General features: G+C 43.1%; 1 protein-coding gene across 1 annotated transcript in view; it reads right to left on the bottom strand.

Moving 5' to 3' along the window:
* The window catches only part of LOC133864792 (N-terminal acetyltransferase A complex auxiliary subunit NAA15), a 47,355-nt gene that overhangs the window by 17,394 nt on the left and 14,417 nt on the right, over positions 1 to 15,544 (bottom strand). Inside the window, exons 7-9 of the mRNA XM_062301205.1 lie at positions 14,254 to 14,325; positions 14,032 to 14,147; positions 6,843 to 6,975 (exon numbers count right to left, since the gene is read on the bottom strand). Coding sequence (XP_062157189.1) covers positions 6,843 to 6,975; positions 14,032 to 14,147; positions 14,254 to 14,325 — 321 coding nt within the window. The remainder of the gene's footprint in view (positions 1 to 6,842; positions 6,976 to 14,031; positions 14,148 to 14,253; positions 14,326 to 15,544) is intronic.

The following is a 15,544-nucleotide window of genomic DNA, read 5'->3' as shown; positions in this document are numbered from 1 at the left end:
TTCTGAGGTTTTGAAATAATCTTCTCCAAAACACGGCTCATTCTATTAGCGAGAACTTTAGCAATGATCTTATAAAAGCCACTCACCAGGCTGATAGGCCAAAAGTTTGCGAGATCGGTTGCCAAATGGGATCTGGGGATTAAAGCAATGAAAGAGGCATTGAGGCTTTTCACAAATTTGTTATGAGCATGAAAATCTGTGAAGGCCCCCATGATATCTGATTTGATCACGTCCTAGCAGTCTTGGAAAAAAGCCAAGGGAAAGCCATTAGGGCCAGAAGCCTTGTCTCGGTTCATAGATTTTACCACCTCTAGGACCTCCCTTTCCTCAAAAGGAAGCTCCAACTGAGCGGCTTCCTCCAAGGATAAGGAGTTGAAAGCAATGCCATCCAATTTGGGCCTCTAGTTGTATTGCTCAGAAAAAAGAGACTCATAGAAATGAACAATGTGATCTCTGATGGCCGGTTGATCAGAGGTGACTAAGCCATTAACAGACAAGGATTCTATGGAGTTGGATCTTCTGTTCGAGTTAGCAATCTGATGAAAGAACTTAGTGCAATTGTCACCTGCTTTAAGCCAAAGGACTCTGGATTTTTGTCTCCAGCTGATTTCTTCTTGGAGAATAATTCTTTCCAGATCGCTATATATGTAAAGGTTGGAAAATGAGGTCGCGAAGCCACCACTAAATGGCCAGGGAGCAGTATGGCCAACCAGAGAGGGAGACCAAGGCCAATAGGTTGGCTGAAAGCCACTCCCTCTTCCACCTTTTTGAAGAAAAAAAAATAGTTTTTAGTTTTAAATTGGAAAAAGTACACAAACCTTCCTCAAACTACCACCACATTGTCAATGTCCCCCTAAACTATTAATTGAGTCAATGGCCCACTCCAAACTATCAAAAATTGTCAATGTCCCCCTCAAGGTCAGCACAAAGACAAAAATGACCTTAAAAAATTCTCAATAAGACAAAAATACACTCATAAATTTGAAAAAAAAAATGGTAGATTGCAGGGGACTATCAAGCCCCCTTTGGGCAAATTGGGGGGGGGCGTGCCCAAACCACCCCCAAGGCCATGTGGGTGGTTTAGCCACCCCCAAGGCCATGTGGGTGGTTTAGCCACCCCCTTTGACCACCTCAATTTCTTTTTTTTCTTTTTTTTAAACGAGGGTGTAGTCCCCAAAATGCCCATGGGGGTGGGGAACATTCAGTCACCCCTTGCAACGTACTTTATTTTTTAGTTCTTAGTCTTTTTAATAATTTTTAGCAATTTTGTTTATTATTGTCATTGAAAAGAGGGGGGGAGGGGGGGGGGGGGGATTGACAATGGGGTAGTAGTTTAAATTTTTTTTCTTTTTTAAAAATTTATAGGGATATATTTGTCTTTTTTCTTGACAAAATGGGTACATTGCAAATTTTTGGTAATTTGGAGGGGACATTGATGCAATCTTTAATTCGGAGGGACATTACAAATTTAGTGTTAGTTTGAGGGGGGTACGTGTACTTTTCCCTTTTTTTATATAACTTTCCTTGTCATCTAACCAACCTAGTTAGCAACTATTAGCTGATGTTGTAAGAGTGTATCCACTATATAGATCATAAACCTCTGGAGGCAAACTGTCAAGTCCCCGGCATTTCCAAAACCAGGATAGAGGTTGGCCTAATTTATACTCCCTTTTCTTTTCAGGGAAATAAACAAAAAAAAAAAAGGAAAGAAAGAAAGAAAGGCGCTTTTTAATGAATTGCGTTAATGGTCAAGGACAGGGATTCTCTCTCTCTCTCTCTCTCTCTCTCTCTCTCTCTCTCTCTCTCTCTCCCCTAGTGACGGTGCGTGAGAGCGCGTCCAGCTAGGGGTTTGATTTCTGTTCCGTCCTCTCAGACTCTCTATCTCTCTTAGCCGGCTTGGTCCTCTAGCTTTGTGTTTGGGTCATTTGTTTCGTTGGGTGGTTCTTTGTTCGGCGATGTAGCTTTTTTGGGTTGGTCGTCATAGTCTCGGGTGTGTCGTAGATGGATAAGAACTTCTTAGTGGAGTCGAAGTCTTTTAACTTTTCAGTTTTGGGTGGGGCGTCGACGGTGAGGGTGGAGGAGAAGAGGAAAAATTTCCTGGGTGTGGTCATTTTGAATGCTCAGAGCTCCGAGTGGCTTGCGTCGACGTTGGAAGTGGTGTTGGGTCTCCCGGCAGAGCAAGATTTTGTTAAGTCGTTCAGAGAAGGTTCGAAGGTCCTAATTGCTCGGAGAGGTGGGAATAAAGCTGGGCGCTATTTAAAGGCGACAACGTTCGGGTTGGGCGGTCGGAAAGGGTCCATTGTTATCCCCGAGGGCCGTGGAGGGTGGGGATGGCTTAAATTCTCCGACGAGCTGAGAGACGTTGTAGACTTTTTCTCAGCCTCGGTTGGTGGCGGGCTCGGTTCCTCATCTACATCGGAGAAGAAGGCTGTGAAGGATGTTCTGCCGACTCTGGGATTGGCTCCAAAGTGGACGAGGCCTTCTTTTGCGGAGGTTTTGAGGTCGGATTCGACCACTGCTGCGAAGACGATACCCATAGTGGGTGATGGTCGTTCTTGGTTAAGGGCTTCGTTGGCGACACCTTGCAAGCTTGATCTTCTACCGGCGGTGTGGCATGCAGAGGCTGGTACGAGATCGGCGGTGGATTGCTTTTCCTTGGAGTCTCACCCGCTGGATCTGTTGGACAAAGACCAGTTTGTACATCCGCAGGGTAAGCACTCTCGTTTGAATTTTGAAAATTCGAGATTGCGGACGTGGCGTAAGTTGGGTCCCGGTTTTTATTTGGCATTGGGCCGGGCTGTGAGGAGAGTTCTGATCCGGTTTGCCGGGTCGGGGCTATTTCGAAAACACTTAGGTCTTCGCGTGGCCCGACTCAAGCGGAAACCTAAAGTTTCCTGCCTGCCGCCTTCGTCGCCGGTGACGACAACGAAGGTGTCCTCTAGGTTGGTTCTGAATCGGCTTCCTCATGGGGGTTTGGAGGCTACAGCGTTGGGAGCCAAAGAGGGCGCGAGTCCAGCTTCATCGGCTTTTGTTGGGGATTCCTCTAGGTCGGAGCCCTCGTCGGCGGCAGATACAGGGACAGTTACAGGGACGGAGTCTTCTTCCGGGGGTGAGTCGAGCAGTTCCCAGGTGTTTCCAACGGTTTCTAGTCGGACTCCAGCCTCTAATCTATTCGGTTTCCCCCCTTCTCCGGCACCGGATCTGGCTTTTCCGGCGAATCTTGCTCCTTTTTCTTTTAAGTTCACTCCATTGGGGAAGCTTTAGACTCCTAAACCCCTTTCTGCCCCTCCGTCTCTCGCTGGAGCAGCTATTTTAGGAGAGAAGCTGCGTTCTCCCCTCCCTGTGGTGGTTTCTAAGCCTTTTCAGTGTTACTACAGGAGGGCGAAAAATCTGAGAGAAGGGCATTCCGTGAAGTGGAATGATGGGCTACTTTCTGACTCACTGGAAGCCGTGAAGATGTCAATTGGCGACGTTGTTAAGAGGGTTTCAGGTGCAGAGCCGCCGGCTGAGAAGGTGGCAAAGCCTCCTGCAATGAAGAAGTCAGTGACGTCAGTGAATCAGGGCCTTTTTAGGAAGGGGTTTCTCAACCTTCCCCCAATATCAGTCCTTCCCATGGCGCTTCAAGAGGTCAACAATGGAGGGGTGGTAGGCCTCTCTTCCCCTTCAAGTGGTTGCTTTAATGGTTTATCCCAATCTCGGAATTGGCCAGTTGGTTTTGATCATAACGGGGAGATTGTGGTGTGGGAGGAGAATGAAGATGATTATTGGGATGGTTTGCCATTAGATTGGACGATGGATGGGGATTTTGGGGAGGAGGCATTGGCTATTCGAGATGCCATGGAAGAGGAGTTCCAGTTTTTTGCGCGCCAGAAGTCTAAAGGGAAAAGGGAGCTTCTAAATTTGCATAGTTTCATCAACTATGGTGATGCGAACTATCCCTCTAGGCGTAGGAAAGGCAAGGCACACATGTTGTAGGTTTGTTGTGCCTAGAAGGGTAGTGGGTAGTCTTGTTCTTAGTTGGGTTCTTTTGTAACTTGTTTTGGTTCTTTTGTGTTCTGGGGCCTTGGTGTTGCGGGTTTTTTTGGGTTAGCGTTGATTGTTCCTGTGTATACTTCTTGTGTACTAGGGGCGCCTTACGCTTTCTTTAATAAAGTTCTTCTTACTTATCAAAAAAAAAAAAAAAGGATCAAATCAAAGCAAACATAAAGCTTCACTAATCAGATGGCACTAATTTGCACAAGGCAATTAAATCTAATTATAACTAATCTAGGGAGCAATATGGTTGTGGCGTTATGGGATTGAGAGGGAAACTTGGTGGAGAATTGTGGTGGACTCCAAGTTTGGCAGTTTATGGGAATGTTGGTGCTCTTTAGAGCCTACAAGTGCCTTTGGGGTGGGGTTGTGAAAGAGCATCAAGAAAGGGTGGGAGAAATTCTTAGGCCTTTCTAGGTTTGAGGTGGGGGATGAGGCTATGACCAAATTTTGGCATGATTTGTGGTGTGAAGATATAGTTCTCAAGGAAGATTTTCCTGTTTTATTTGGGATTGCTCGTGCGAAGGATGCTTCTATTGGGATAATTTGGAGCTCTCGAGTGATTCTAATCAGTGGAGCGTGAGCTTTTCTAGAGAAGCGCATGACTGTGAAGTGGATGTTTTGGCTTCTTTTTTCCAGGTATCGCACTCAATCATTGTCAGAAGAGGTAGTGATGATAGGTTGTGGTGGGTCTCCTCCAAGAAAGGCTTGTTCACGATCGAGTCTTTCTTTAGCTCTTTGGCTTGCTTTGTGGGGTGTCTCTTTCCTTGGAAGAGTGTGCAGCGGACACAAACTCCTTCGCAGGCGGCTTTTTTTGCGTGGTCGGCGGCTCTCGATAAGATCCTTACTATGGATAACCTCAAGAAAAAGCATGTTATTTTGGTAAATAGGTGTTGCATGTGCAAGCAGAACTAGGAGTCGGTGAATCATCTTCTTATTCACTGCGATGTGACTCACGCTATGTGGAGTGCTATCTTTACTCATTTTGGTTTGTCTTGGGTTATGCCTAGGAGAGTCCTTGAATTGTTTGCCTGTTGGTGGACGTCTGGAAGGCTAAGGGTGCCGCGATTTGGAAGATGGTGCCGACATGCATTCTTTGGTGTGTTTGGAAGGAAAGAAATAATAGGTGTTTCGAGGATTTGGAGCGGTCCTTGTAGGATATTTTAGCTTCTTCTTTTTTCATACTTTGTATCTTTGGACGGTGGCTTTTGTGTCCCCTTTACCGTTTAGTTTTGGCGATTTTCTTGTTCCTTTTTTTATTTCTAGTTAGGTGTTTTCTCTTGTATACTTTCGGTGTAATTGGGGCACCTTACGTTTTTAATAAGACCAGTTTATTACTTATCAAAAAAAAATAATCCACAAAAACGATAGCAATATTTTAAATGACCCCGCCTAATTTCCATGACCCTTTTTGTTATTGAAACATACACTACAGATGCGTTCAACATTTCCAACTAGAAGTTTCCTTCGCACATTCTTGTCCTTAATTTTGGGGAAATTTACGCCTACATTTTAATAGTGTATCCCCAGTACCGAGTTACAGAGATTTGAGTTTGCATCATGAAGGAAACAAGCTTTTCCATAGGGATTGCATGCCCATTTTGAACATTAATCACTTTATGGGAGAGAACAATAGGGATGCAAAGGAACTACTGCTTGGTCGAAGGAAGGGGAAAGACTTGGGCCTACCCATCTTGATAAGACCTCGTAAAAGAACAAGAGCTATTGATATGTTCCACATAGTTGAGCTGAAAAGTGGATGAAGGGTCAAATGTAGTACGATTGTTCTCTTAAGAGGAGAATAGAGGGGACCCAAGATTCTTCTCCAAAGCGCTAAAGGCTATTGAAAATGTCAATAACCACTTCTATAAAGCCTTATCCGGGAGTAAAAACGACTCAACACATTGGTGTCTTTGGGCAAAGCTTGGACCAAGGCAAGGAAGGACCCTAGCTTTATTGTGAGTTTAAAACCTTCAGGTATCCTTGTTCCTCTTCTATCCTCAGTACAAGAGATCAACATCAAACTAATATTATCCCATCCTCAATTAGATGCCTAAAATGCCTTGCAGTCTTATGTCTCGTTTGTTAAAAATTTTTGCTTTTTGCCTTTTGTTTTCTCTTCTTAAAACAAAAACATTAACAAACAATCCAAATACAAAACACTCCTAAAAACGCAAAAACAGTTTTCACTTTTATGTCGCATCATAACACTTTTTCCAACCAAAAAAAAAAAGCTTTTTCAAACCCAAAACGCATTAACAAACAGAGCCATAGTCTTTGCCTAAGTATGATCAATAACAAACATAAAGTTGGACAAGCTGATTGCAGCACTTTGGTGGTTAGTAGTTGGAACAGGCAATTGCAGCACTTCATCTGTCTCTGGTCTTCCTTTAAATCAGGTTGAGGAAAAGTATCCACAAGGATTGGAAGAATTTTCTGAGTCATCATCTTTTTGGTGGCAAACAGTATCTGAGTTCCTAGTCATCATCTTTTCCTAGACTTAGAGGATGCTACACGACGATTATGGTTAACAACAAGAAAGATTACTGTTAAGTTTGATTGCATCTTTCTATCATATGCAAGAGAAGAGAAGAAAATCCCAAAAGAATAGGAAAATTACGACAAAGGAACATCTCTACTGAGAAACCACACGCATTTTAATAGGATAGCAGTTCAATGATAGTCTAAAATTTTTTGAGGGCACATTTTAAACGCATCACCAGAAGAGTCTGTAATAAGCTGAGCGGAACATAGCATTTCCATTGCAAGAAAGGGAAGATGAATAAACGTAAATCAAGGAAATGTGTCACCTTAACAGCAGATGACCACTTGTATTCCTGCCCAAGCGATTTGTACAAGGCATCCAACCGATCAATTTCATCTGGAGGAAATTGGGCATTTTCTGAATATAGCCCAACACATTTTTGCAGGCCTTCATAATATCTAACGTGAAGAAACAATAATAAAATCAGTCCACTTCTAAAAATCAGAAGGATAACACAAGAAATCGCAAAGAGATACATTGTTTAAGTGTTTGTGTGTGCACAAATACATACTATTAAGTAATAAACATACATACATACATACACACACAGGTATGTGTGTGTGCGCATGCGCATGATATATACGCATATACTTGTGCAAGTATGTATCAGTTAAATATAAAATAGAAAAGATAAAAAAAGGGAGACCTCATAAGACAATTTCTCCAGCTAAAAAGCTAGAGTTACTCCTCTTCTAAGCTGAAAGGGCATAGTGCATTTGTGAAAAGCAAAAGGTAGCAAAGATCGAGAAAATGGTGAAAGAAAGCTTCATAAAACAACCCAAAATGACCTATGATTTTGACAGAGGACCTGGCCGTGGATCAAAATGGTAAATGGAAAATGTTTTCTAAACCAGGATCAAAAATTTTTTTTAATAAGTAAGAGAAATATCATTAAAAAGCGCAAAGCGCAATCAAGTACACAGGAAGTATACAAGAAAGGCATCTAAGAGGAAGAAGAAAATAATACAAGGAAATCATTAAAACTAAACGATAAAGGTGCGAGGAACGCAGCCGACCAAGAGTACAAAGAATAAAAGAAAAAGGAAATGAGTTCCTCAGTGGTTCTTTCTTTGTCCTCAAACTGCCTATCATTGTGTTCCCTCCACAAGCACCACAAAAGGCAACAAGGGACCATCTTCCACACGGCTGCACTCCGAGAATGACCACCCGTCCACCAGCAAGCGAATAAATCTACCATCCAAAGAGGCATAACCCAAAACAGACTGAAGCGACTAAAGATGGCGTTCCATAGAGCACGTGCAACCTCGCAATGGAGAAAAAGGTGATCCACCGACTCCCCATTCATTTTGCACATGCAACATCTATCAATCACAATGACACGCTTCTTTTTGAGGTTGTCCCAGGTGAGGATCTTCCCTTGCGCTGCCGTCCAAGCAAAGAAAGCCACTTTCAACGGAACCTTGGTCCGCCAAATACTTTTCCAGGGAAAATGAATAGCCTCTTTGCAAGCAAGAGCCTTATAGAAAGATCTAACATCAAATTTTCCTTTGTGAGAAGGAGACCACCAGAGCTGATCTTCCCCCTCACAATTCACTCTGGTTGAGTACAGCAAAGAGAAAAAAGAAGCCAAAACATCCACCTCCCAGTCGTGGGCCGCTCGGAAGTAGCTAACATCCCACTGATAGGACCCGCTCACCACAACCAAATGGTCTGCAACATGTGCATTCTTGTCACATGCAATGTCATACAAAACTGGGAAAGCTTCCTTAAGAGGCACCTCGCCACACCACACATCATCCCAAAATGGATCCTAGATCCATTTCCCAGCATAAGTCTGGTATGGCTGCAAAGCAAACTCCACCCCTTCCTAATATTCTTCCATAACCCCACTCCGTGTGACCCAGGGGGGTCTATAGAACACCAACCATCCCAAGTAGATCCGTACTTTACATCCACAACAGATTTCCACCAAGCCTCTCTCTCATGGGCATAGCGCCACAGCCACTTCCCTAACAGAGCCTTATTGAAAATCCTCAAATTTCTGATGCCCAGACCACCACTTGAAATAGGAGAACAAACCTTGGCCCAATTAACCAGATGAAATTTAAATTCTTCGCCTATGCCACCCCACAAGAAATCTCGATGCAGCTTCTCTATACGACTAGCAACACTGGAATGAATTGGGAAAAGAGAAAGAAAGTACGTAGGGAGATTAGAGAGTGCTTTTTATAAGGGTTACTCTGCCACCCTTTGACAAATACAACCGCTTCCAGCTAGCCAGCCGCCTCTCAACCTTACCAACTACCTCATCTGAACTAGACTTAGTCTTAAAAGGGGCCCCCAACGGAAGACCAAGGTACTTTAAAGGAAGAGAAGAAACTCCACAGCCCAAAATGCCTGCAAGATCATCCATATTATCCACAAGACCCACAAGAACCAAAACTGACTTATCCAAATTAATCTTCAAACCTGAAACGGCTTCAAAGGACAGTAATAGCATACGAAGATAGAGAAGATGATCAGGACTAGCCCTGCAAAAAACTAAAGTATCACCTGCGAATAACAGATGAGAAATATTAATCACTCCATTGCTACTAGAGCCCACAGAGAAGCCAGAGAGAAAGCACCTTTGAACAGTAATAGAGAACAACTTGCTGAAGGCCTCCATCACAATGACAAACAAAAGAGGCTACAGAGGATCACCCTGTCTAAGACCACGAGAGCTACTAAAAAACCAGAAGGGGTGCCATTCACCAAAACCGAGAAACGCACCGAAGAAATACAATGCGCTATCCAAGAACACCATCTCTCCCCAAAGCCACATCTTCTCAATATATACAATAAGAAATCCCAATTAACATGATCATAAGCCTTCTCAATATCCAGTTTACAAAGTAACCCTGGTTCACCTGATTTGATGCGACTATCCAGACACTCATTAGCTATAAGAACAAAATCAAGAATTTGCCTTCCTTTCACAAAAGCATTTTGGGGATTCAAAATAATCTTCTCCACAACCCTTCTGAGCCTATTAGCAAGAACTTTAGCAATGATCTTGTAAACACCACTTACAAGACTAATAGGCATAAAAATCTTTAAGATCCACAGCCCCAAACTTCTTCGGAATTAAGGCTAAAAAAGTGGCATTAATGCTTTTGACAAACTTGCTATGAGTGTGAAAGTCCTGGAAAACCCCCATGAGATCAGTCTTGATCACATCCCAACAATCTTGGAAGAACGCAAGAGTGAACCCATCAGGGCCTGGATCCTCATCACGATTCAAACCTTTAACCACCTCTAAGACCTCCCTTTCCTCAAAAGGAAGTTCTAAGGAAGAGGCTTCACCCGCATCCAAATTGTCAAAAACAAGGTTATCCATCCTAGGCCTCCAACTGAAAGGTTCTGCAAAAAGAGATTTATAAAATTGAGCAACATGATCCCTAATAACCTGCTGATCAGAAGAGAGAGAGCCATTGACAAAGAGAGACTCAATGGAATTGGATCTCCTATTCGAATTGGCTACTCGATGAAAGAATTTAGCGCATTTATCACCCTCTTTAAGCCAAAGAGCCCTAGACTTCTGTCTCCAGCTAATCTCCTCCTGTAAAATAGAATTCTCCAGATCTCTGATGACCCCACATTTCCTCGCCTTTTCTTCGGGAGTTAAACCATGTTGTTCCTCCAATCTATCAAGAGCACACAAATCTTCCATATGCATTTTCTTGCGAAACTCCACATTACCAAACTCCTGATCGTTCCATCTTTTGAGATCAATCTTCAAAGCCTTAAGCTTTTGATAGAAGATGAAGCCGGGCGAGCCTTGGAAGCTATAAGACTCCCACCAAAGACGCACCCTATCCACAAACCCTTCAGCCTTTAACCACATATTCTCGAACTTGAACGGTCTGGGACCCCAATGAACACCACCACAATCAAGAAGAATAGGAAAATGATCAGAACACAGTCTTGGAAGCCTTTTTTGAAGAGAACCTGGAAACTTGACTTCCCAATCTGGAGAAACAAGAAATCTATCGAGGCGAGACCAAGAGGGAATCTCCTGATTACTAGACCACGTAAATGGCCCTCCTTTAAGAGGGAGATCCATAAGATCCTGCTCAAAAATAAAATCCGAAAACTCCATCATAGCCGCATTAAGACGAACGTCTCTAGATCTTTCAGTAGGAAAGCGTGTGACATTGAAGTCACCCCCGATGCACCAAGGCAGCTCCCACCAAGAAGAAAGGCCAGCCAACTCATCCCAGAGAGAACTTCTAAGAGAGTCCAAGTTAGGACCGTAGACCCCAGCAAAAGCCCAAGAGAAGTTATTAGCAACGCTTCTGAAAGAACAGGCAACAACGAACTCGCCCACATACACATCAATCTTCTCTACAATCCTTCTATCCCACATAATCAAAATACCACCAAAGGCTCCGCGAGAAGCTAAATAGCACCAATCAACAAAGTGACAACCCCACAGACTTCTCACTAAACTATTGGAAACAAAATATAGTTTAGTTTCTTGCAAGCAAATAATATCAACCTTCCATTGCCTTAATAAGTTTCTGACTTTCAACCGCTTATCACCCTCATTTAACCCTCTAACATTCCAAGAGAGGATTTTGGGCTTCATAAAAAACCACCAAAATCCCTGCCTTTGCACCTACCACGAGAGGTGCTACCACTATGTGCGTCATAATAAACAGAACAAGCTAATCTGTTTAATTCCCTTGTACCTTTCAAGCTCAAGCTAGAGCTAGGACCCGCTGCCTTCTTAACATTACTATCGATTATAGCCTCAAACACAACTGAAAGCTGACCTTCATAGCCATCGCAAGTAATCCCCACCCAGTGGCTATATGCAAGAATCGCTTTCAAAAAGCCCTCTGGGGACTTCTTACCAAAAAATCCCCTGACCTTGTCAATAAAAGACAAAGGTTCAGGCTCTTCCTCTGGGAATAAAGCAAGTTCCAGCCCATTCCTGACTCCCGAACCAGAACTGTGGGTCAACATAGGAACAGATGAGGGAAGACCCGAAGGAACCAAAGAGTCCGGAGGACCCGAATCTGCCCACACAGTCAACACATCAACTGATTCCCTAGGAGCTTTGGCAAAAACAACCGGGTCTTTGGGAAAAACCTCTAAAACAGGGATGGGTAAAACTGGCCCAGGACTCATGACCGAAGGAGGAGAAGCACTTACTGGTACAAGGACTTCCAGGGCGAAAGGTGGACCTCCGGCAACCTCTGGCAGCTTAGGAGACAGACCCATCTTCTCAAACGTACCCGTTTCTCCCTTCAAAGAATCTTCGTCATATTCTGGCCGAGAACCCCGCTCAAAACTAGAGGAACACCCGACAAGCTTGTTCCCGGGAGCAAGGGTGCCATACGACAGAAAACCCAACCCGCCGGAGTTCTCTGGAGTTGCTGGAGACTTATCTAAACCCTCTATGCCCTTCACCAGTGACAAACCCTCCACAGGACACACAACACGATCATTCAGGACTAAAGCAGAACCCCACTCAGGACTAGAGGAACACCCAACAAGCTGGTTCCCCGGAGCAAGGGTGCCAAACGACAAAAAACCCAACCCACCGGAGTTCTCTGGAGTTGCCGGAGACTTATCTGAACCCGCTATGCCCTTCACCGGCGACAGACCCTCCACAGGACACAACACGATCATTCAGGACTAAAGCGTTGGGCTTCGGATCTTTCCAAACCCAACAGAGCCTCCTCTTCTTCTTGAGTTTATTCTTTCTCTTCCGCCCATTAACCTTGGGCTTTAAGCCAAGCCCAAACTCAAGAAGCCCTTCACAAACCCTGCTGAAAGCTTGGTCCACCTTAGCCTTCAACTTCTCCAGCTGTCTTTTCCAATTCAAAAGAGAGGAAAACGTGTTCAACTCTCCTGACAGCTGATTTCCTGCCAAAGTATCACCATGGACACAACCTGTCTTGTCACGAACAGCAGGAACCATCTTGGCCTTCGCAAGTTCAGAACCACACCGGTAACAATGGTCCATACCCAGAGGATTCACTTGAACATTCGCGTTTGCTGAACCACTCGATATCACAACCAGTAGCTTCTGCTCCTCCGGGCAATCACCACGATCCTTAGCCAAAGGAATCGCTGGTAGAGACAGCGTCCTCTCCACCTCCATGCAACCAGGACCTGAACGCAGAACATCTGCGAAGGTGGGAGCACCATCTTTGCTGAGAGCTCTATTAGTATCAACCGGGTCATATCCTCCAATGGCGCCATCACCATTTCTCCTTGTCTTCTCTAGAACTATAGCATGACGAGCCACTCCAAGCCTAAACGGTGCTTTTAGGAATGCACTGATCTTATCCAATTCAAGGACAAAACTCCTCCAGCCCCTCCCATCACGACCTTCTGGAATGAAGATAATTCCTCTCCGACCACCCACACCATAGACTGCCACTTCAAGAAACCTTCCTGCTGCGTTACCACTTCGTCTGACTATGAGTACCTTAGACCCCTCTCTGAAGGACCTAATAAAGTCCTTCTCCCCCGGACACCACTGCAAGTTCTCCATTGTCGACGCCAACCACCCTAAGCTTTGAGAACTGAGAATAACCAGCCCGGAGAAAGACTTCCTCCTTTCTACCAATCTCACCATCGAAGCTCCTTCTACTACCGTGAAAACAAAAGGCTTGGCCTCCACGCAACACCAACGCTCCATAGATTAATACCTCAATTTCCTTTTTAGGAGTTATCAATCACGCAACACAAGAAGACACCTATAACCAGATGTTTGCTCACAGATTGAAATCATGCTCCAAGATTTTTTAGTGAAAGGCAAACCTAGGATAGGAGACAAAGATTACTCAAAATCTCACTCAAGGAACCTAGAACCAGATGTTTGCTCACAGATTGAAAAAATCTCACTCAAAATCTCTCCTTCTACCTAAGTGTTTTCTTCTATATACTCCATGTTCCTTACAACAAGCAATACTAAATAACTCCGGAAGAGCTTCCTTCAATGGCTGATCCCCACACCAAGCATCATCCCAGGATCAAAATGGTATTAATCTACACTGTCTAGCATCATGCATAAGGTCAATAACTGATCACAATATGTTAAGGTACTCAAAAGGCATAGACCTAAAACCAACTTCACATTTTCAATCTCTAAAAGAAGAAACTGCAAAATGAGCGCAAGTCATATGGGAAAAGTATTACTTTAGCAAACTTTGAGAACCCAAAAAAAAATACAGTGACAAGATAGAAAACAATATAGATCATTCAATATTTACTGTTGTCAAATGTACGTGAATCAAAAATAAATATGTAGGCCATCAAACATCAATTCAAAAATAGTAACAACAAAAATAATAACAATATATTAAGCCACTTTTCATCAACTAATCCCAACATTAGAAACAAAGAATTTGATCATATAATACTCTTTTTTAGAATTAGTGCATTTTGGATGGATGCTCTTTACAATTTCAACATTGAGACTGTCTATAAAGTACCTGTAATTGTCAGGATTCATGGAAAGTAATGCTCGGTACAATTTTTCACCTTCTTCTAGGCAACCAAGCTTCAACAGAAGAGAAACCTCTTGCTCTTTATAATCCAATTTGTCAACCTAGAAAACCATGAGCAATTAGTGCTTGGAATCTGATGCTCCTTACATTCAATAGTTAAAGTTTATACCATAAAATCATCCCAGCAACAAATAAAAGGACACTTACAATTTTTAACTCTTTCTTGCGCAACTCCTCAACAGCTCTCTCAAGGAAGCCACATTCCTCTAACAAAGAAATCTGAACGAAAATTTATACAAGTATACCATCAAAAATATAATCTAGCATTTGCTATGTAAAATCAGAAATATCCATATCTACAATGTGCATGGTCATACCAAAAAGCAAAAGGAACAACCGAAGAGTTCATGCAAAAGGAGTAAATGAAAATTTGTAGCTTGCTTGATATGTCTCTAACACAAGCAATTGCAAACCATCAAATAGAATTGCACAATGTGATCTCTGATTGTCGGTTGATTAGAAGATACTGAGCCATTGATTGACAACGACTCAATGGAATTGTTTCCCCTATTCGAGTTGGTCACCCAATGGAAAAACTTTGTGCATTTATTAACCTATTTTTTAACCAAAGAGCCCTAGACTTCTGCCTCCAACTTATCTCCTCCAATAAAGTAGCTTTCTCCAATTCCCCCATGACAATGGTCTTGGGTCCTACAAAAGGTTAAGGGCCCGTCACTATGTTGGGTTATCTTGAGAGGGGTTTGAAGGGGAACTCATGGCGTTTTTAACAGCCATTGAAGCGAGTCATAACCGGGAGGAGCGGGTTCCAGCTCAAATCAGTCAACAAAGGTATAAGAGAATTAAAAAGACTGTCGTGTTCCATCAATTATGATTCTACAGGTGGTAGTTCTAGCAGAAGCAAGGTTAAGGAGGGGTATCTCGATTGTTCCATAAAGCCTAAATTGTTATCCCGGAATGTAAGAGGGTTAAATTAGGGGGAGAAGTGCCTTAAGAGTTAAAAAATTACTTAAGAGGTTGGAAGGCATATGTTATTTGTCTTCAAGAGACTAAACTAGAGTTTTTTTTTTTTTTTTTTTGATAAGTAACCTAGAGTTTATGTCTTGTAGTATTGTGTGTTTACAAGAAACTAAAAAGGAGCATATTCCTGTCGGTATTGTCCAGAGTTTGTGGGGTGGATCTTTTACGAGATGGACGATTCTACCAGCCTTCGAAGCCTCAAGTGGTATTCTATTAATATGGGATAATCGTGCAGTGGAGTGCATTGAGGCGGCGCTGGGCACTTTCTTTGTCTCCTACAAATTCAAATTTGTTTTGGACTAGTTTGTTTGGGCTTTCTATGGCCCCAATGCTAATTCTAATAGGCATTTTATGTGGGAGGAACTGTCAGGGGTTTTCAATTGGTGGGAAGTTCCTTGGTGAATCAGAGGAGATTTCAATATTACCTATTTCCCAAAAGAAAGAGTTGGCGCGTCTCGTT

The sequence above is a fragment of the Alnus glutinosa genome, chromosome 3 (assembly GCF_958979055.1).
Source record: "Alnus glutinosa chromosome 3, dhAlnGlut1.1, whole genome shotgun sequence".
Taxonomy (NCBI): Eukaryota; Viridiplantae; Streptophyta; class Magnoliopsida; order Fagales; family Betulaceae; genus Alnus; species Alnus glutinosa.
Note: the sequence above shows the minus strand (reverse complement) of the source record. Positions and strands in the feature narration are given on the sequence as shown.